Source organism: Heterodontus francisci, chromosome 37, assembly GCF_036365525.1.
Source record: "Heterodontus francisci isolate sHetFra1 chromosome 37, sHetFra1.hap1, whole genome shotgun sequence".
Classification (NCBI taxonomy): Eukaryota; Metazoa; Chordata; class Chondrichthyes; order Heterodontiformes; family Heterodontidae; genus Heterodontus; species Heterodontus francisci.
The window spans coordinates 27,868,656-27,891,568 of record NC_090407.1 but is presented as its reverse complement, the minus strand read 5'-3'; the positions used below and the strand labels follow the sequence as shown (position 1 = coordinate 27,891,568).

The following is a 22,913-nucleotide window of genomic DNA, read 5'->3' as shown; positions in this document are numbered from 1 at the left end:
GGAACAGCTTGGCTAGGGGCGCGGCAAGTTCTGGAGCATGTCTATTGTAGAGTACTATTGCCGGAATGTTGTCAGGGCCCATAGTCTTTGCAGTTCCAGTGCCTTCAGTTGTTTCTTGAAATCACACGAATTGAATTGGCTGAAGAATGGCATCTGTAATGCTGGGACTTCAGGAGGAGGCCAAGATGGATCAGAAACTCGGCACTTCTGGCTAAAGATTGTTGCAAATATTTCAGCCTTGTCTTTTGCACATGTGCTGGGCTCCCCCATCATTGAGCCACCTCCTCCAGCTGGTTGTCCACCACCATTCACGACTGTGGCAGGACTGCAGAGTTTAGATCTGATCCATTGGTTATGGGATTGCTTAGCCCTGTCTATCGCCTGCTGCTTATGCTGTTTGGCACGCGTATCCCTAGTTTGTAGCTTCACTAGGTTGACACATCATTTCGAGGTATGCCTGGTGCTGCTCCTGGCATGCCCTCCTGTACTCTTGAACCAGGGTTGGTCTCCTGGCTTGATGATAATGGTAGAGTGGTGGATATGCCGGGCCATGAAGTTACAGATTGTGTTTGAGTACAATTCTGCTGCTGCTGATGCCTCATGAATGCCCAGTTTTGCATTACCAGATCTATCCCATTTAGCACGAATAGTGCCACACAACACGATGGGACTTTGTCTCTGCAAGGATTGTGCGGTGGTCACCTACCAATATTGTCATGGACAGATGCATTTGCGGCAGACAGATTGGTGATATGTCAAGTATGCTTTCCATCTTGTTAGTTCCCTCACCACCTGCCGCAGACAGTCTAGCAACTATGTCCCTTAGGACTCGGCCAGCTCAGTCAGTAGTGGTGCTTCAGAGCTACAGTGATGGACATTGAAGTTCCCCATCCAGAGTAAATTTTACACACTTGCCACAGTGCTGTTTTAGTACATGGAGGAGTACTGATTCATCAGCTGAGAGGGCAGTAGGCAGCAGGAGGTTTCCTTGCCCATGTTTGTCTTGATACCATGATACTTCATTGGGTCGGGTCGATGAAGACTTCAGGGCAACTCCCTCCTGACTGTATACCAATGTGTCTGTCTCTGGGACTGTCTGTAAGGTGATTCCGTGTGTGAGGCTTTTCCAGTGCCTCGGTTGATGCCGGGTGGTCCGTCCAGTTTCATTCCTTATTGACTTCCTAGCAGTTAGATACAACTGAGTGGCTCACTAGGCCATTTCAGAGGGCATTTCACATTACTGTGGGTCTGGAGTCACATGTAGGCCAGACCAGGTAAGGACAGCAGATTATTTTCCCTAAAGGACATTAGTGAACCGGATGGGTTTTTACAACAATCGACAATGGTTTCATGGCCATCATTAGACTAGCTTTTTAATTCCAGATTTATTAATTGAATTCAAATTCCACCTTCTGCTGTGATGGTAGAGCACTACCCTGGGTCTCTGGGTTACTAGTCCAGTGACAACGCGCCATTGGACCACGCCACCGCCTCCCAACTATTTTTGGTGCCGATATGAGTATCTTGTCCCCGACCCCAAATGTTGAAAGATCTGTTCAAGCTTTTTAAAAAAGAATGATAACCACTGACCACCTCCAGGCGCTTACCCATTGTCTCTCGAGACAAGGAGGCCAAAGAAGAAGAAGAAGAAGAAGAAGATCTCTGCTGCAGTTCTCTCTCAAGCTGCCCGCAAAACCGTGCGAAATTTTAGATATTCTGTGCGGATTCATGCCGCGTGTAAGTGACAATTTTTGTTCTTACCGGGTCTACAACAGCGACGAGCAATTATCACCTTCAAAAACATTTTGATTATATATGGGACCATGCTCTGCACAAATTGTTTGCCTATAATACATTTTGAAAGGATCTCACTGGCTTTGAAGTGCTTTGGGATATCCTGAGGATGTGAAAGTCCCAATATATATTCACGTGTTCTTTCTTTCATAATAGTTAATGCCGGAGGGTCACTTTATTCTATTCTGTTCTAACAGCAACATCACAATTTACTTCAGTATTCCTGTAATCAAACAGGCTGCATACAACCATGGTAAGATCCAGGACTTCACACTAAAAAGTCACACGGCTTGAATATTATATTCCTAAATAAGCGTTTCAGTTTTTGCTCAGTGGTAACACTCTCAGGGGGACTGGAGTATAAAAGTAGGAAAGTCTTGCGACAACGATACAAGGCATTGGTGAGACCGACACCTACGGCTGGATTTTATGCACCCGGATGCGGGCTGCATGCCACTTTGCCACCACGTCTTCGCAGCGGCTCATGCGAATGACCCGGTTGGACCATGGAGGGGGCGGACGCTGCAATGCAGCAATGACGTCAGCTGCCTGTGCAAAGGCGCTGGCACCATTTTTAAATAGCAGCCGGCTAGTTTACATTTTTAAAGTAATACTCCCTATTCTGATCAAAACTCTGCTGCCCCTTTCCCCCCCAATGGCAATAAAGTTCATTATTTACCCTCCCCCTACCAAAACTTAACTTGCCTGGATGGGTGCAGCTCCAACGACACTCAAGAAGCTCGACACCATCCAGGACAAAGCAGCCCGCTTGATCGGCATCCAATCCACAAACATTCACTCTCTGCACAGTGGCAGCAGTGTGTATCGTCTATAAGATGCACCAATGCACGAAGGCTCCTCCGACAGCACCTTTCAAACTCGCAACCTCTACCAACTAGAAGGACAAGGGTAGCAGATGCATGGGAACACCACCACCTGCAAGTTCCCCTTCAAGTCACACATTATCCTGACTTGGAACTATATCGCCGTTCCTTCACTGTCGCTGGGTCAAAATCCTGGAACCCTTCCTAACAGCACTGTGGGTGTACCTACACCACATGGACTGCAGCGGTTCAAGAAGGCAGCTCACCACCACCTTCTCAAGGGCAATTAGGGATGGGCTATTAATGCTGGCCTGGCCAGCGACCCCCAGCCCACGAACTAATAAAAAAAAGTGGTTTCAGGACAAAAGTGTGCACTGTAAAAAGCTGAGGGAAAGGTTTACCAGCAGTGGAAGGGTTACTTTTGATTTCTGTCATAAATTTACCAATCAATCAAAAATTAACAGGCAGAAATTGTACTCGGCTGATGGGGGGGGGGTGAGTGGGTTGAAAATTGCAGCAGCTTTCATCCCCTCAGCTGTCCTCAGTGTTCAATCTGCATCATTAATTAATTCATGATTGTTGAATCCAAGGGCAGTGCTGCAATCCTTGTATTGTGGCTTGAGCTCCAGACCGGGTTTCTACCTTTCTGTCTGTTGACGGTTTAATTGGCAGGTGCTGCAGTGAGGTGCTGTTGGTGAGATGCAGATGGCTTAAATTGGTGGCCTGTATTCTCTGCTGCTTACCAGAAGAGCTAATCTTAAACTGCTGCCAAGGCCAGTCAACACTGACTGGGAGAGCAGCCTGTCTGAAGGGCAAATCTCTGAACAGTGAAAGGATCCACAAAGCTACCACTGGATGCTGACAGCAGAGAAGAGAGATCGAGATCTATCTGTGAGGATTGACTACCAAACGTTAGAAAATTATTACTGTGAGAGGAGGCTTGGAATACACAGTGTTTGGCTGTGTTGTTACTGCAAAGCAGGCTGCATTCTACTGGGAGATTCCTGCCTCGTTGCCTGCAAGGAGAGAGAGCGCTGTTAAACACAGGCTTTGTGGTGTTGAGGAATCAGTGTGTCAGCCTCTGCTCCACTCACCAATTGCTTTTAATTTTTTTTTTTCCCTGGGCTGTAAGTCAGGAAACTTTTGGAGTCTGTGTCGTGGGATTGTGAGTCTGGCCAAACAGGAGCCTTGGGAGCCAATATACAAGGCACAATACATGATAAGACCAAGGAGCCATGGATATGTCGACAACTGTGAGCCTGGGAGAGAGCAGCACCACCTTCACACAGGTCTTTGGGCACCAGTGTGAGATCATGCAGGCAGGTCAGTCAATTTGCCTTTCGCTTTAGTTTTAAAATGAACAAATTATCGATTATCATAAACACACTGATTCCCAGATTTTGTGTGAGAGAGAGAGAGAGGGGGTCTTGTAGCCCACTCCTGGTGTGTGTTTTGTGCTCTCTTGTTCAGGGGCTGGTGCTTGCCTGATCACTGGTGGTGTAATAAGGACTTAGAAACATAGCAAGAGGAGTAGGCCGTTCAGCCTCTTGCACCATTCAGTTAGATTATGCCTGATCTGTACCTCCACACCATACCCACCTTTGATCTGTATCTCTTGACATCTGTCCCTAATAAAAATTTGTTGATCCCCAGTCTTGAGGCTGTTTTCCTGCTCAGGCCCTGGGCTGGGGACAATGTACTGCTGCCTCTGCTATTGGGTTTGTTCCCAGACTCCCTCAGCCTGTTGAGCTCCTGTGCTATTGCAGAGACTTGATCACAAAGGTGTGCCCTGTGTTTAGCTTCTCTGATGAGAGGCATTTAGCCTAATGGCAGTTCATGGACCCACACATGTGCAGCATTCTGCTGTCGGGGGTCTGTAAAATGTGTTTCCTGTTAGCTGCGCTCCTCTAATATGTAAAAATGGTTCAACTGGAATTAAGTTGCAGTCCTGAACTGGTCGTCTTGGGGTGTGCAGATCACTGTGAACCCGTGCTTCTTTCTCCCCCTGCGGCCCCCACCAAAGGCTATTTGGTAATGTATTCATGCTTTGTGGTTATTTTGTTAATCAGCTGAAATGCTACAATAGGGGCCTCAGTGAAGGAACTGGGGGAGCCCTCTCTTGGTTGTTACATATTGCATCTGTGTGATGCCAAATACAGACTGTATAAGGCCTACCCATGATGGTTTCCATGGTTGAATAGCCTGCCAACATGTGAGGAACCCACATTATAGTTGAAGTCATGAAGATATGGCCATTGCAGTAACCTTGGCTCCCCTCCTTTGGATTCTCTGGTAATATGCAGTATCCAGAAAAAGTCTTCATTATTTTTCTGCATAAGAGCACTGTAAGCTCACTCCATGTACTGCATTGTTCAAATATTGAACTGTTTTGGTGTTTAATTAAAATCTGATTAAATAATAAAGGAATTGATTCGAGAAAAAACAACTTTGAGCATCTTTATAAATTTCAACAAACGATCCCTCTTGTGTGCCTGGATCTAAATCCTTGGCTAATTGCAACATTGTCAGCTACTGATTCTTAAGGGACTGTCTATAAATGGTCATAATCAAACTACAAATATAGGAATCTATAAATGTAATAGAACAGAAATATTTAGTGTTGAGGGGAGGGGGAATTGCACCTTGGGAGCAGATAACTATGGAACCCAATTACCCACCTCTCCTCTCTCTTTCTGTTGTAAACAGATGGGCAGTTAGTTACTGCATGTGAAATGACCAGCTGCACCTTGCAATAAGCTCCCCTGATTTTGAAGATTTCACATGATGCTTCCTTCTGCCTCTCAGTAATCCTTTCTGTTTCCAAACACAGCAGCACCCCTTGATATTGCAAGCGCTCTTAATCTGATGTGACTTTCTTCAATCTGTGCCGGGATTGTACTACTTTCCTGGGGTGTTCTTGGGCCACGAGCTTGAGGCTGTGAAAAGTCCCGCCTAGCTGCAGAGGTCGAGAATTGGGTATGAAGGGGACATTCTCATTTTCATTGGGCGGTTTCCACTCGGGGATTGTTGCCTTGGGGTCGAATGCAATAAGCTCCCCTGATTTGGCATATATTTATGAATGGAGGGAGTTCTGAAAGGCAAGTGGAGCAGAATCTGTAGCCTTGGGCAGCAAGTGGAGTGCAAGAGTGCAGATATTGTACAGCGACCTCCACAGCAGAATGGGAACCAACAGGAACTAGTTGGATCTCCCTCTGGGTTGGGTGAAAAGTCTCAGGGATAGAAAGGGAGACTGCTAGAGCAGTAATGGAATGCAGGCAGGTCAGAGGAGAATAACAGTCTCTGTAGAAAGGATTGGAAAGGGGGAGATACCCAGCTCGGCTCCTAACAGCAAGAAAGCGGAATGGCTAGCACTGAACACAAACTAGAACCCCTGCCTTATCGGTTTCTTTAGCCAGTGAGACAATCGTAGAACTGCCAATTGATAAATGCTTGAAATTAATTACTTTTGTAAAGACAATGTCAAATGATTAATGCTCTCCAAGCCACTTTTCCCCCCTCCCTCCCTCCCCTGCATCCAAAATGAATTAATTCCCTGATCCTGACCAGTGCATCCATGGAATGAGATGGGAATGTATAATGGATCCCCATTCCACTGCACACGACTAGCATGAGATAAATCCTGTTGTGACGTCTCTGTAAAGGTTCAATAAAATTACCTTTCAGACTGTACTAAAAGAATGATGTTTATAAGATGGAAATTTAGTCCGAGGCCCTAACAATGTTATTGCTGTAAAGTGTTTCTTGTATTCCCTTATTTCTTTCACTGACTGTATTGAGGCTGGTACATGAAGTCAAATTCAACTTCTAGCATTTAATTGACCCCCTTCCCCCTCCACATTCGCTTACCAAAAAACAGCATTCATTTACTGTCAATAAAGGACTGGTTGGTACATGGTGCAAGAACACAAGTTACTCGATAACCACACTATGCCTGTGGCAGCCAAATTCCTCCCAACAAACAAGTCAAATTTACATTAAAAGTGAAACAAAGCCCCTGAGAAACTTCTGGAATTTGTTTCAAGGCCATTGGCTTAACCCTTTCAGAACTGCAACAGGAATAAACGTCATGTAAGGACAGGGGTATGGCGCGGGGCGGAATGAACAATATTTTTAATAACCAAATGCACGGTTTTCCCCATGCCAGAGCTTTCTGTAAAGTTAGTTTTTAATAAACTTCCACCTTTTTTTTTGTCTAAGAAAACCTGTCTGGTTGATTTATTTGCCTTACAATTGAACAGTGAACAAAGATTCACTGAAGGGGAGCTAAAGACGCGGTGTTTTTTAAAAAAAAAAATTAAACTCTATTACGGTTAAACCAGACAAAGGCTGAGAGTGAACCCCTAAACTCCTTTCTCAGCTGGTCATAACGGGGATAGGGGAGGAGGTTGGAGCTTGTCTTTAGTAGTAGCTTTAAACCGGTGGTATCGTGTCGACTACGTGTGATGGTCAGTTCTGTTGAAGTCACTGGAACTGAATATTGGGCAGGGATCAGGACAAGTGGCAGACAATATATCGCTCAAGTTGAATTTCTACCCCAGGGCTTCAGGCCAATTTTCCGACTGCAAGGAACATTGGGAGGAGTGTGCCCATGATTTCCAAGGAAAACCAATTGGGATGGCGCATCCATAAAATCAGTTTCACAATGGCCCGGAAATTCATGGAATTCACCATTATTAATGCATTGAGAAACGCCAGCAATTGGTAGCTTTGAGGCAATACGGCATAAATTCCAATTCACCACCAATTGTTGGACACTAAAGGATGAGGAGAAAAGTCAAATTTACTTTGGTTGCTGAGGGAGGAGCTGGCCCAGTAATTTTGGGCCAATATATTTGGCGGAATTAAAGGCAGATAATGCTGTAAATATTGAGTTGGTCTGACAGAGAGAAGACCGGTTCAAGATTTAGGTGTAGACCCTTTGTCAGAACTGAGTCACAACCCAAATACTGTACTCTGCTCAGATGTTGTGTTTCTGGCATTTGCAGATTCTTAATCTATTGCCATCATATTTGTGTTCTGGCATCAAATGATGCGTAAAGATGATTTGGACTGGGGGGTGTATTTCTGGAGGCACTCCAACAAAGGACAATAAAACTAGTGAGATCAGTATCCTGAAGAAAGAGCAGATCCTGTGGCCAGTCACTGGGACTGCTAATTACATAGAATTACAGTACATAGAACCTACAGACAGAAACAGGACATTCAGCCCAACTTGTCTATGCCAGTATTTATATTCCACACGAGCCTCCTCCTGCCCTACTTCATGCAACCCTAACCCATATCCTTCTATTCCTTTCTCTTTCACGTACTTATTGAGCTTCCCATTAAATGCATCTATGCTATTCACCTCTAATGCACGTGATAACGTTCCACTTTCTGGGTAATCATGTTATTCCTGAATCCTTTATTGGATTTATTGGTGACTATCATATTTATGTCCCTAATTTTGGTGTACTCCCACAAATGGAAATAGCTGCTTTTTATGTCTACCATATAAAAGCCCTTCATAATTTTAAAAGACCTCAACTCTGGCACCCTTCAGCCTGTCCTTTCTTGAGAAAATAAAAGTTTAATGTATAAACTAATAGAGTGGGTGGGGGATGAAAGGGAAGAGAGGGGCACAAGTGGTTCAAGGACATTAGAGTCGTTCAAGCCAAGACCGTCAACCAAATTGTACAATTGGCTCCGAATCGAGGGGCGTGCACCATTTCAGAGACATTGGCTAGACAGCAAACCATCATACTGAATTCTAAATGATCTTATTTATCAGACACTGAATCCTTTTAACATGCTATATTCTAATCTGATGGAGTGCCTTGTCTTGTGGAATGAGATTGAATCTGTGCAGTTTAATTATCTATTCTGTTCAGTGTTATTGTTGCCTCTGTCTCTGTTAGCTTTGATTTAGTTTACCAGCTGATTGCATGTGAAGAGCAATTAGGGTTCGTCACTGATAACTCACTCTCTGGGATTAATTGGGGTTGGGAGCCAGTGCAGAATGTCAAAATAATGACCTACAAATTAAGAAGTGCAAATGCATCCAACACTCTGCATTAATAGCAAGGCCTCCCCAGCCCTTCATAAGGTGGCGCTTAGACCCAAGCCAGAGTTGGGGGATGCGACTGAAGGTGATCTGGAAGAGTACATTTTAGGACCAGTGTAAGCATTTATAACTTGTATATGCTGGATATAGAATTTTCTGGTAATTGCAGGCTATTTGTTTTAAACCTGCAGAAATTGTACTAAACGGCAAATGCCATTGTTGCATCTTGTTGTCCAGCTTACACTGCAATGAAGAGGGTCAAAACAGTGCTGAAATGTCAGACTGGATGCTGCAGTACTGTTTTTGTACCTCGTGCCTACATGCACCCAGCTTCCATCTCTCTCCTAGCTACCACCTCTGGCTTAGCCCAGATGTGCAGAGCGTTCCCATGCTGCTTGACCCTGAGTCAAACTGTCATGAAGACTTTGTAACAATCCCCCTCAATAATGGCACTTTTCCCTGTCCCTTCTTGACTTCTCCTTGCCACGGAAACTCTCTAATCCGTGCCTCAAAGTTGGAGTTTTCCAGTGCTCCTCTCCATGACTGTGATATTCTTGGGACTGAAGTGAGGTTTAGCCGGGTTTAGTAAGAAATATGAGGCAAAAACTGAGACGGATGCAGTCTGCTATTGAACATAATGGAGTCATCTTTATTCTGTTTTACTTTCACTTTCTCTTTCAGCTTCCTCTACTGGCTTATGTTGCATAGTAGCCACAAGTGAACAATATGTACAATACAATTCCCAAAATGCTACATTGACCACCTCCCTGCTTTCGCACTTCATAAACTGCACATCTACCAAAGCACCTGGGCCCAAAGACTACAAATCAGCTGCTGAATTTAACACTGGGAGCTAACTGGCAAAAACCAGCCTCCCAAAGCTGAAATTCTATTTTTATACAGAATTGAGCACCCGGCTGGGTAATATCTACCCAAAGGTCCTCAGAGTTGTCAACTTGGGTTTGACGTATTCCTGGAGATTTGATCATGGGACGTTTAATCACATGACATTCAACCACATTATACCGCTCGTGATGCTTAATCACATGACATTAGATCATGTGGTAGTTGCCCACTGTTTGCAAATGTTATTGCCTTAGTTGTGTTTGGTATCACCAAGCCCCAAATAAAAAGACTTTTTTTTTGTTTTATACTGAGATAAATAACAGTTACAAATTGAAGAACACACAAAAAAATTTAGGGATAAGTAATGTTTATATAAAAAGTACTTCTGTTACATTTCTGCGGTATCAATCACAATGAGAAGCATCGTGAATACCCCTGATTCAACAAAAAGAGAGATCTCTCTGTCTCTCTGTCTCTCTGTCTCTCTGTCTCTCTGTCTCTCTGTCTCTCTGTCTCTCTGTCTCTCTGTCTCTCTCTCTCTCTCTCTCTGTGTGTCTCTGTCTCTCTGTGTGTGTGTGTCTCTCTCTCTCTCTGTCTCTCTCTCTCGCTTTTTCAGGACTCAAGAGTTTCCAGGTGATTTTCCTTGGTCCCGATGCTATTATCCTCACAATCAGTAAGGAAGTGGTCCAATTCAGGACAGTTTGTTTCGACCGAGGTGTGTGGAGTGCAGTCTTTCTCTAGTTCCATTTCTCCACAGGTGACCACATATATTTAAATGTTTGAACTGTTGTTCTTTATTATTGATAATCTAGATGCAGGTGTTGGGACTGTAGAGGATGCGTGACTGCTTCAGGTGAATCCTGATACATTGGAGGATTGGGCTCTTAACTGGCACATGATGTTTAACTTGGGAAAATATAGTTTATGCATCTGGGCAGGGTGAATGCTGAATATACATACAACCTTCAGGGAAAAGCAATAAGCAGGTCGAGAGACAGATCTGTTGTTCTCGTGCATAGATATCTCCAGGTTCATGAGCAATGCTTTGAAGTGATAGCTGGAGCAAATAGGGTATTAAAGTCCATTTATAGGATAATTGGCTATAAAAGAATGCACTTTATCCTTTGTACAAGACTTTGGTCAGACTTCAGTTGGAATACTGTGCCAGTTTTGCTCTCATCATATAGTGGATAATTATAGAGACTTTGAATAGGGTTTAAAGGAGGGCCACGAGATTAATTCCCAGTTGAAGCATCAAAATAAACTCTGGGACTGTACACTTTGGAGGTATAGAGTTTAGAGGTGATCTGATTGGCGTTATATGATAATGGATTGTGTTCCAGTTGACCATTTGTTTCAATTAAATAGTTTAGGGACAACCAGGCGTCATAATTTTAAGTTGTACAAGGCCATATCTAGGTTAGATATCTGGAGAATTGTGGAGCTCAGGAACTGGCTTCCATCTCGTACAGTAGACAAATGAGAGCAGGACGTTTCTAGCTGGGCAGAGATCACCTTGTACAAGAGGGAGGAAACCACAAGAATTTCAGGGCTAGAGTGATCTCCTGGACTAAGGGTACAGAGAAGAATTTTACAGATTTTCCCCTGCATTACAAATTGTCCTGGGTTTTTAATCTTTTTTTCACCTGTCCTGGGAGATCCCATGGTTTTGGCTGGGGAATGTATGTATTGTGATGCACAAGGTATCACAATTGTGTGGGATAGGCTGAATGGATTAAAGGGACTTTTCCTGTCTCTCATTCTTTCTAATTAAAGACCATTATTACAGACAGGTGATAACTGGTGTAGGTGGCTTCCATTTTTCACCTCCCAGCTGACCACAATGGTGTTTTGTTGCAATGGTGTAGTAGTCCTTGAGTCATAGAGAGATACAGCACTGAAACAGGCCCTTCAGCCCACCGAGTCTGTGCCAACCATCAACCACCCATTTATACTAATCCTACATTAATCCCATATTCCCTACCACATCCCCACCTTCCCTCAATTTTCCTACCACCTACCTACATTAGGAGCAATTTACAATGGCCGATTTACCTATCAACCTGCAAGTCTTTGGCCGTGGGAGGAAACTGGAGCACCCAGTGGAAACCCACGTAGTCACAGGGAGAACTTGCAAATTCCGCACGGGCAGTACCCAGAACCGAACCCGGGTCGCGGGAGCTGTGCGGCTGCAGTGCTAACCACTGCGCCACTGTGCCACCCAGTGTTTTTAGGGTAAAATAAACAGACAAATGACAGGTTTTCTCAGAGGTTATTTTTTTTTAAACTTTTTTTTTTAAAACAGTCCTCAAAATGGTCGCAACCTCACCCACACACACATTCACAAGACTAGATAGATCGAGAGAAAAGGGTAGGATGCAATTAAATTCCAAAGTGAGGTAAATGTTCATGGTTTACAGAAAGCCAGTTGAATCTTCTTGGGAGGAAAGTCTTTAAAGGTGCAGGCCTGGATGTTTGTAGTCTTGAACTTGCTGAGGTGTTGTGGAGTTCTAATGGTTACAACTCGGCACAAATCTGGTAGTGTGAATGGTGGAGAGTCTCAAAGTCAGTTTGGAATTTCTCTGCTGTAGAGGCTGTTGAAGTTGTTGCTCAGCAGGGTTCTTTGAGCTTATCTGGATCTCTCTCTCAGCGTCTGTGTGAAAAGGTAAAAATACATCACATTTGAGTTTGTCATGTGACCCAAGGTTCTCTCCCCAGGTGTGACCACTCAATGGACCAGGATATGGAAATCATTACTGTCCATTGATGTCTGAATGGGGACAATTCTGTTATAATGGTGCTACTTTACACCTATTCATTTTGGTTGGTGCTGTGAGTCAGTGTTACGACCAGATGAGAAGGGGGTCTAGGGGTCCCTCTCCGCCTTCACTTGGTCTTACCGTAACAGGGGCTAATTTTTAAACACATCATGTTTTTAGCTCCCCCTTGGTGAATCCTTGTTCACTGCTTTTCAATTATAAGGCAAAGAAACCAGCACAAACAAGTTTTCTTAGATTTAATGAAGAAAGGTTGAAATTTATTAAACTTAAACTCAAACTCTAATTCAGTTAATGCCTAAGGATACACGACTCGCCCACACCAGCATGCGTATGCGATTCACGCAGGCAAATAGAGACAGAACAGAGCAGAAGAAATAAAGTGGCAAAGTTTGAGGCAATCTCTGAAGAGGGATTTTGTTATGGATCTTCGAGCTCACTGTCGAGTCCTTGATTGTAGGGAGATCTTGCTTTTCGTTGGGGTCCAGTATTCCTTTTAACCATTGTTCGCTGTAGGAGACTTTTCTCTCTTGGGGTTTATGTGTCTTCAGTGGATTTGGAGTTCCATGAGAAAGAGATGGGAGCAGACAGGAGAGTCTATGGCGAGCCAGCCAGGAGAGGTCTTTTCAGTCCAGGAGCAAACAGACACTGAGTTCAAACTCTCTGGCTTTTCTAGGTTTTTTTGAATGAACCACAATTAGTCATGTGACCAGCTGGTCCAACTAGTCCTGGCCCCTGTGGATTGCATCACCCCAGCAGGCCCTGGAATGTGCTCCGCACCCCTCACTGTCCAATGATCAACATCCATTGTGGGTTGAATATGTCAGGGAATGGTCCTTTGTTTACACGAGCACTGTCTGTTAGTATGCAAATGTTTTCTCCAGCCCCAGCTGATCTGTTCAACAAGTCATTTCCTTGCTCCAGCAACAGTTCAAAATCAATGTGTCTCATTCTTGGAAGATGGGGCCTGCATAACAGTCAGTCCGTCTACAGAATCCTTTGTTAACCCATTCATGTAGATATTAGTCATCAATATGCAATAGTGCTCCTTTCAATTTCAATGAGTTCTCCCCAGAACTATTTCAAACAAGGTAAACGAACCTCAGTCTCAACAGACAGAGGTGTGTATTTCTAGTACGGGAGGGACACCTGACCGCTGCACCATTTTATCTGCGGTACCATTTTATTACAAATGTTCCCATTTTCTGATGTTCATTTTAACAATTGACTTTTAATTGTCATAATTCCTCCAGTTCATTGTTTATTTCATCACAGCTCCTTCCGAGCATGATGCCATATTTAAAAGGCCCATTAACAGTTAATCCAATCATCTCTTATCTGATATGGGTTTAACATTGGTGTACCTCACCTGACAAGAGTGCCAAGCCTGCTATACTCTCAGCACTACATGAACTGCTATGCCTGTGCTGGGACGAGGGAGCAGTACCCCAGGACATGCGCGATGCCAACATCATCACCCTCTATAAAAACCAAGGTGACCGCGGTGACTGCAACAACTACCGTGGAATCTCCCTGCTCAGCATAGTGGGGAAAGTCTTTGCTCGAGTCGCTCTGAACAGGCTCCAGAAGCTGGCCGAGCGCGTCTACCCTGAGGCACAGTGTGGCTTTCGTGCAGAGAGATCGACTATTGACATGCTGTTCTCCCTTCGTCAGATACAGGAGAAATGCCGTGAACAACAGATGCCCCTCTACATTGCTTTCATTGATCTCACCAAAGCCTTTGACCTCGTCAGCAGACGTGGTCTCTTCAGACTACTAGAAAAGATCGGATGTCCACCAAAGCTACTAAGTATCATCACCTCATTCCATGACAATATGAAAGGCACAATTCAACATGGTGGCTCCTCATCAGAGCCCTTTCCTATCCTGAGTGGTGTGAAACAGGGCTGTGTTCTCGCACCCACACTTTTTGGGATTTTCTTCTCCCTGCTGCTTTCACATGCGTTCAAATCCTCTGAAGAAGGAATTTTCCTCCACACAAGATCAGGGGGCAGGTTGTTCAACCTTGCCCGTCTAAGAGCGAAGTCCAAAGTACGGAAAGTCCTCATCAGAGAACTCCTCTTTGCTGACGATGCTGCTTTAACATCTCACACTGAAGAATGCCTGCAGAGTCTCATCGACAGGTTTGCGTCTGCCTGCAATGAATTTGGCCTAACCATCAGCCTCAAGAAAACGAACATCATGGGGCAGGATGTCAGAAATGCTCCATCCATCAATATTGGCGACCACGCTCTGGAAGTGGTTCAAGAGTTCACCTACCTAGGCTCAACTATCACCAGTAACCTGTCTCTAGATGCAGAAATCAACAAGCGCATGGGTAAGGCTTCCACTGCTATGTTCAGACTGGCCAAGAGAGTGTGGGAAAATGGCGCACTGACACGGAACACAAAAGTCCGAGTGTATCAGGCCTGTGTCCTCAGTACCTTGCTCTACGGCAGCGAGGCCTGGACAACGTATGCCAGCCAAGAGCGACGTCTCAATTCATTCCATCTTCGCTGCCTTCGGAGAATACTTGGCATCAGGTGGCAGGACTATATCTCCAACACAGAAGTCCTTGAAGCGGCCAACATCCCCAGCTTATACACACTACTGAGTCAGCGGCGCTTGAGATGGCTTGGCCATGTGAGCCGCATGGAAGATGGCAGGATCCCCAAAGACACATTGTACAGCGAGCTCGCCACTGGTATCAGACCCACCGGCCGTCCATGTCTCCGTTATAAAGACGTCTGCAAACGCGACATGAAATCGTGTGACATTGATCACAAGTCGTGGGAGTCAGTTGCCAGCATTCGCCAGAGCTGGCGGGCAGCCATAAAGACAGGGCTAAATTGTGGCGAGTCGAAGAGACTTAGTAGTTGGCAGGAAAAAAGACAGAGGCGCAAGGGGAGAGCCAACTGTGCAACAGCCCCAACAAACAAATTTCTCTGCAGCACCTGTGGAAGAGCCTGTCACTCCAGAATTGGCCTTTATAGCCACTCCAGGCGCTGCTTCACAAACCACTGACCACCTCCAGGCGCGTATCCATTGTCTCTCGAGATAAGGAGGCCCAAAAGAAAAAGAGACCTCACCTGACACACAGGCTGCTTGGAATAGAACCCAGCAGTAACAAACCTCAATTTTATGAACATAAAATTTATTAAAAACAACCCTGAAAGAGTCCCAATTTATGATAATGGACACCAGGGAGTAATTTGAAGGGAGAATCTAATTTTGAGGTTCAGCTGATAAGCTCTTTTAATTCTCCAACTACTTCCAGTTGTAAAATTCTCTTGCTGTCGTCAGATTCTTTCTGAGCCTTTCAATTTACTTGGTGGTTTCTGGGTGCCACCTATAAATAAATAGTGTACTAATATCAGAGACTGCTGGCTGTTTAACCATAGAAAAGTTACAGCTCAGAAGGAGGCCATTCAGCCCATCGTGTCTGCACCGGCTGTAAAAACTAGCCGCCTTATCTAATCCCACCTTCCAGCACCTGGTCTGTAGCCTTGTCCATAGTTTGAAGGGAACCAGTGCATCATTGCTATGAATTTTTTTAAGTTAAAACCAAAGAAAGAACGTATTTATATAATGTATTTCACAGCTGCTGGATGACCAAAATGCTTTACAGCCAATGAAATGTAGTCACTGTTATAATGTAGGAAATGTGGCAGCCAATTTGAAAATAGCAGTGACTGAAATGACCAGATAATCTGTGTTTAAGTGTTGAATGAATGTTAACTATTAGCCAGAACACCACCGAGAACACTCTTGCTCTTCGAAATAGTGCCACAGGTTATCTTTGCGTCCACCTTGAGAGAGCAGATGCCCCCTTGCATAGCCATCGGATATTAATATATAGCTATGGACATACTACTTAATTGGGGGAGAAAACAGAAATCCAGTGTTCATGTTCACAGACACCAGTTTGTAAACCTAGGAAGTACACAGCATCCTCACATACTTGATTCACTCTGTGACCTGTCTGCTGTCTTTGGTTCATGTGCTTGCTGGTTTAATGTGGATTTGCCACAACCCTTTTTAATTGCTGTTTATGTCTAGTGTTGACTATTTTTAGAACTGTGGCCATTTTTAGAGCCTACTGGGCAAGGCTTGAGCGTCAATCTAATTTGAGAGGGATGCCTCAATTTCCATCATTACTGATTTTCTGTAAGCTTTCAAGAAGGCCTGAAATGGTCTGCTGAATGGATACTGTGATTTAATTGCTATTGAGGTAGAGTGGGCTGTGTGCTAAGGGTTTTTCTTTTACTTTCTCTGTGTTTATCCTCCGGAAACCCAGTCAGTTATTTCACTAACTAAATGGCCTTGAGGCTGGGAGCTATTTTTTGAGAGCTAGGGCCTGTTTCCAATCAGGAAACAATTTATTAAAAATTGAAAATAGCAAGTCAAGGAAGCCTTTTTCCCTGTTCCCTCCCCCATATTTTCAAACAGATCCCATTGAGCTGTTACAGACAGGTGGAATGGGGTGTGGGTGGCTCCCACTGTTCACCTCCCAACTGACCACAATAATGTCTTGTTAAAAATGGTGAGTTAGTCCCGGAGTGTTTTTTAGGGGCAAATAAGCAGAGATAGGACAGGTTTTGTCCGTGTAAAAATAAATAGTTTTTTTTTATAAACCGAAATTCCTGAAATGGTCACAACCGCAACCATGCACATGCGCACGCACGAACAGATCGAGAGATTAAGGGTAAGCAGTTTAAAGTTCAAAGTGAAGTAGGAGTTTGTGGTTTACGGTAAACCTGTTGAATCTTTTCAGGAGGACAGACTTTTCTGGTGGTTAAGACTTTGGACTGGAGGTGGTGGTCACTTTAAGTTCTCTGCTGCAGCAAGTTGAAGTGTAGAATTAGCAGCAGGGCTTCTTCCTTGCTTGGCTGGATCTCTTTCACAGCCTCTGACTGGACTGCTTTCTGAAGGTGTTGCCTTGATCGCCCCTCTCTTTTCTGAGGGTAACCTTTTTTTAAGGTAAAAAATCATCGCATTAGCTACATGGCTCGCTCCCCAAGTGTGACCACACAATGGACCAGGATGCGGAGGCCATGGCTATCGATTTGATGTCTGAATGGGGACCCTTCTGTTAACATGGTGCTATTTCACACCTATTCAATTTTGGTTTGTACTGCGAGTCCATTGGTCTCTAGTACCCTTTGTTAATTTATTAATGCTAATAAGAGTCATTAATGCAATAGAACTCTTTTCAATTTCAAAGGGTTCTTCCCAGAGCTATTTCAGAAGAGGTTAACAAGTTCCATTCTTGTAAATGGGTTTATTGATTTCCAGTACAGGAGGAGTCATGTGACTGTGGTACAAGTGACCATGTTCTAGTGGTTTCGTTTTGCAGTTGATTTTGTTTTTTGGAAAAATATTCATAATTCTTCCATTTCATTGTTTATTTTATCACTGCTCCTTCCAAGCACGACAAAGCAATTCATGCAATAACTAGTCTGATAAGTGCATTATTTTGTCTGGCAGATGGTCCCTGGTCAGATTCCAGGGTTAATCGCAGTGAAGGATTTGCAGCTTACGTGTTGATGTTCTGTTCTTACACTGTTTATTTAAAAAAAGGTTAGGTTGTATGTATATACATTTGGACTTTCTTTCGGTGATCTGTCTTCACCCTTAATATTGTGCTTGGGGTGTTAATACTATAGAAATGCAAACTGTTGTTCATGTATTTGTCACGTACGTTGGTGTCACGTATGTTGGTGAGCCTGGCCCAATGGATTGGTATTGCCTCTGGGCTGCCCACTCATTGAGGGGCTGTTGGCGTTCCCTGGGAATAACAGATGTAGTAATCTTTTTGAATGGTTTCACCATTAGTAACCTAGGACAGTTAGTTACACTGGTCTGAAACCATGACCGGCTTCATTTTCTCAAATTGTCTTTTTATTTGTTGAATTTTTGCAGTCAAGAGTAAGCACTGGGAATAAAGCATGTCAGAAATTCCTCTCTCCGTCAAGAGGGATTCCTTAGACTCCGTCATTCATGGCACAGAAGGAGGCCATTTGGTCCATCATCCATGCCAGCTCTCTGTCGAGCAATCCAATCAGTCCCATTCCCCTGTAGCCCTGTAGGTTTATTTCGGTCAATTGCCTATCCAATTTCCTTTTGAAATCATTCATCGTCTCCGCTTCCACCACCCTCGTAGGCAACGAGTTCCAGGTCATTACCACCCGCTACGTTTTTTTTAAAGAAGCTTTAACTCTGTGTCCCCTAGTCCTTGTACCATCAGCCAATGGGAGCAGCTTTTCTTTGTCTACCTTTATCCAAACCTGTCATAATCTTGTACACTCTATCAAATCTCTCTTCGATCTTTTCTCTAGGGAGAACAATCCCAGCTTCACCAACCGAATGTTGTAGCCAAAATCCTTCATCCATGTAATCATGCTGGTAAATTTCCTCTGCACCCTCTTAAAGACCCTCCTATCTTTCCTAAAGAACTGGATGCTATACACTAGTTGTGGCCGTACCAGTGTTTTATAAAGGTTCAGCATAACGTCCCTGTTTTTATACTCAATACCTCTAATTATGAAGTCCAAGGTCATATATGCTTTGCTAACATACTCTCTCAGTATGTCCTGCCACCCTTCAAGATCTATGCACATGCACTCCCAGGTCTCTTTGCCTCTGCACACTCTTTAGAACTGTGCCATTAAGTCTATATTGCCTCTTCCTATCCCTTCTGCCAAAATGCATCACCTCACGCTTCTCTGTATTAAATTCCATCTCCCACTTGTCTGCCCATTTTGCTAGCCTATCAATGTCATGTTGCAGTTGATTTTTATCATCCTTGCTGTCTGCCTAACCTCCAAGTTTGTTAATTTTGCCCGAATCAACAGCCTGTTAATGAAAGTGTGGAAACAGGCAACTTGGGTTGAATGACTGACCTGACTGACTGACTGACTGACTGTGTTAGTGGATCCTTAATTTTAAAGTAATACAAGGATTCCCATTAAACGAGCAGAAAAGTCTGGAAATACTCAGCAGGTCAGGCAGCATTTTCTGTTTTTATTTCAGATTTCCAGCATCTGCAATATTTTACTTTTGTTTCCCATTAAACATGATTGTTTCACTCTGCCTCCAGTCACCTCCCACGTCAGCTATTGCACAGCCTGTTATAGAACAAAGTTCCATCTATGATTTTTTTTTTTTTGTAAGTATGAGAAAGGTGAATAACCAAGCCCTTGGTGTGTTTAAGACCAGGAGAGAAAATGGGGTAATTTGATATTGGTAAATGGGTTGTCGTAAAAACAATCCAACTGTTTTACTGATGTCCTTTGGGGAAGAAAATCTTCTATTCATACCAGGTCTGCCGGTGATGATATGATGAGGCAGTGAATGTAGAAACAAATGTTTTCCAGTACAGACTGCAGCAGGCAATTACTAAAGTGGAAGGAACAACCTGTCTTGACCTGGCTGTAATATTTTCCTTGCTGGCCTCTATGTTCCACTTGATAATCTAAACTTTGTTCAGTTTCCTGCTAAACAGCAGTCTCGTCTATTTATACTACAACAACCATGCTTTTCTTAGGTGGAATCTCTTGCGTGTGACTGACTCATTTCCCTGGCTCGCCACACTTTATTCCACATAACAAGGATGATTATCTATTCTTTGATAAACAAGCAGGGCTGATTCATCTGTTTATCTTGAATGCACTTGTTTTGAATTTAAAAAAAGTAAATGATATTAAAATGTACCTTCCTGTCTGCACTTCACATTCCCGCCTACCCCAATAACCTTTCACCCCCTTGCTTATCAGGAATCTATCTACCTTTGCCTTAAAAAATATTCAAAGACTCTGCTTCCACTGCCTTTTGAGGAAGAGAATTCCAAAGACTCGCAATCCTCTGGAGAAAAAAATTCTCCTCATCTCTGTCTTAAATGGGAAACCCCTTATTTTTAAATAGTGACCCCTAATTCTAAATTCTCCCACAAGAGGAAACATCCTTTCCACATCCACCCTGTCAAGACCCCTCAGGAACTTGTATGTTTCAATCAAGTCACCTCTTCTTCTAAACTCCAGCGGATACAAGCCTAGCCTTTCCTCAGAAGACAACCCACCCATTCCAGGTATTAGTCTAGTAAACCTTCTCTGAACTGCTTCCAAAGCATTTACATCCTTCCTTAAAGGAGACGAATACTGTACACAGTACTCCAGATGTGGTCTCACCAATGCCCTATATAGCTGAAGCATAACCTCCCTACTTTTGTATTCAATTCCCTTCGCAATAAATGATAACATTCTATTAGCTTTCCTGATTACCTGCTGTACCTGCATTCTAACCTTCTGCGATTCATGCATGAGGACACCCAGATCCCACTGCATCTCCAAGCTCAGCAATCTCTCTCCTTTTAGATAATGTGCTTTTTTATTCTAGCCAAAATGGACAATTTCACATTTTCCCACATTATACTCCATTTGCCCAGATTTTTGCCCACTCACTTAACCTATCTATATCCCTTTGTAGCCTTATGTCCTCTTCACAACTTACTTTCTTCCCTATCTTTGTGTCATCAGCAAATTTAGCAACTCTACCTTCGGTCCCTTCGTCAAAGTTATTCACATAAATTATAAAAAGTTGAGGCCCCAGCACTGATCCCTGTGGCACACCACTCCTAACAACCAGAAAATGACCCATTTATGCCTACTCTCTGTATCCTTTTAGCTAGCCAATCTTCAATCCATGCCAATATGTTACCCCCTACTGCAATAACCTTTGATGTGGCACCTTATCAAATGCCTTCTGGAAATCTAAGTACAGTACATCCACTGGTTCCCCTTTATCCACAGCACATGTTACCTCTGCAAAGAACTCCAATAAATTGGTTAAACATGATTTCCCTTTCGCAAAACCATATTGACTCTGCCTGATTAGCTTGAATTTTTCTAAGTGCCCTGCTATAACATCTTTAATACTAGCTTCTAACATTTTCCCTATGATAGATGTCTAGATAACTGTCCTATAGCTTTCTGTCTCCCTCCCTTTTTGAATAAAGGAGTTACATTGGCTGTTTTCCAATTTAATGGAACTTTCCCCGAATCCAGGGAATTTTGGAAAGTCAAAACCAATGCATCAACTATCTCAGTAGCCATTTCTTCTTTTAAGACCATAGGATGAAGCCCATCAGGACCTGGGGACTTGTCAGCCCGCAGCTCCAACTATTTGTTCAGTACCACTTTCCTGGTGTTTGTCATTTTCTTGAGTTCCTCCCTCCCTTCCATTTCCTGATTTACAACTATTTCTGGGATGTTACTTGTAACCTCTATGGTGAAGACCAATGCAAGATACATGTTCAATTCATCTGCCATCTCCTTATTTTCCCTCATTAATTCCCCAGACTCCCTTTCTATAGGACCAATGCTCACTTTTTGTTAACTATAAAATAAAATATCTATAGAAACTCTTACTATCTTTATATTTCTTGCCGGCTTTCTCTTGTACTCTAATTTTTCCCTCCTTATTAATCTTTTAGTCATTGTTATGGCCAGGGGAGAAAGGGGTCTAGGGTTCCCTCTTAGCCTTCACCTGGTCTTACAGTAACAGGGTTTAATTTTAAACACACCATGTTTTTAACTCCCCCTTTGGTGAATCCTTGTTCACCGCTTTCCAATTATAAGGCAAAGAAACCAGAACAAACAGGCTTTCTTAAGTTGAAAGTTATTAAACTTGAACTCTAATTCAGTTGACATGATACATGACGCATCCCACGCTAGCATGTATACGCTATACGAAAAGTGAAGAAAAATAAAGTGGAAAGGTTTGAGACAATATCTGAAGAGTTTTTTTTACAGTTCTTCGAGCTCACTGTAGAGTCCTTGATTGTAGGTAGATCTTGCTTTTCGTTGGGGCCCAGTATTCTTAAACCTTGTTCGCTGTAGGAGACTTTTCTCTCTTGTGGTTTGTGTGGATTCAGAGGCTTGTGAGAAAGAGATGGGAGCAGACAGAAGAGATCGTCTCAATCCAGGAGCAAACAGACACTGAGTTCAAACTGTTTGTACAATTCAGAAAACCCCAGATTGCCAAACAGGTTAGTCATGTGACTAACTGGTCTAACCAGTCCTGGATTGTATCACCTTAGCAGTCTCTGGAATGCTCCTCTTACATGCAATACCTAGTGAACAAGGTCCATTGTAGGTTGAATGTGTCAGGGAATGGTCCTTTGTCCTGCCAAGCACCGTCTATTAATATGCAAGTGCCTTTTCCAGCCACGGCTGGTCTGTTTAACAAGTCTTTTCTTCACTCCAGTAACAGTTTAAAATCAATGTTCATGACAAAATGAATGTGCCTCATTCTTGGCAGGTGGGGGCCTAGCATGACATCATTCTTTGCTGCTTTTTGTATTCTGTCCAATCTTCTGACCTGCCACCCATCTTTGCAGAATTATATGCTTTTTCTTTAAGTTTGATACTGTCTTTAAATTTTTTCGTTAACCACAGATGGTGGGTCCACCCCTTGGAATTTTTCTTTCTTGTTGGAATGTATCTATTCTGTGTATTATGAAATATCCCCGTAAATTTCTGCCACTGCATCTCTATTGACCTATCCCTTCACCTACTTTGCCAGTTCACTTTTGCTAGCAAAGATCAAAGT

General features: G+C 43.4%; 1 protein-coding gene across 2 annotated transcripts in view; it reads left to right on the top strand.

Moving 5' to 3' along the window:
- Window positions 1–3,185: 3,185 nt before the first annotated feature.
- The window catches only part of LOC137352210 (kazrin-like), a 528,676-nt gene continuing 508,948 nt past the window's right edge, over window positions 3,186–22,913 (top strand). The window contains exon 1 of one of the 2 annotated variants that reach the window (XM_068017431.1): window positions 3,186–3,941. In XM_068017431.1, the coding sequence (XP_067873532.1) occupies window positions 3,854–3,941 (88 nt within the window). In that variant the 5' untranslated portion in view covers window positions 3,186–3,853. The remainder of the gene's footprint in view (window positions 3,942–22,913) is intronic. The other variant, XM_068017432.1, reaches the window with a different exon arrangement.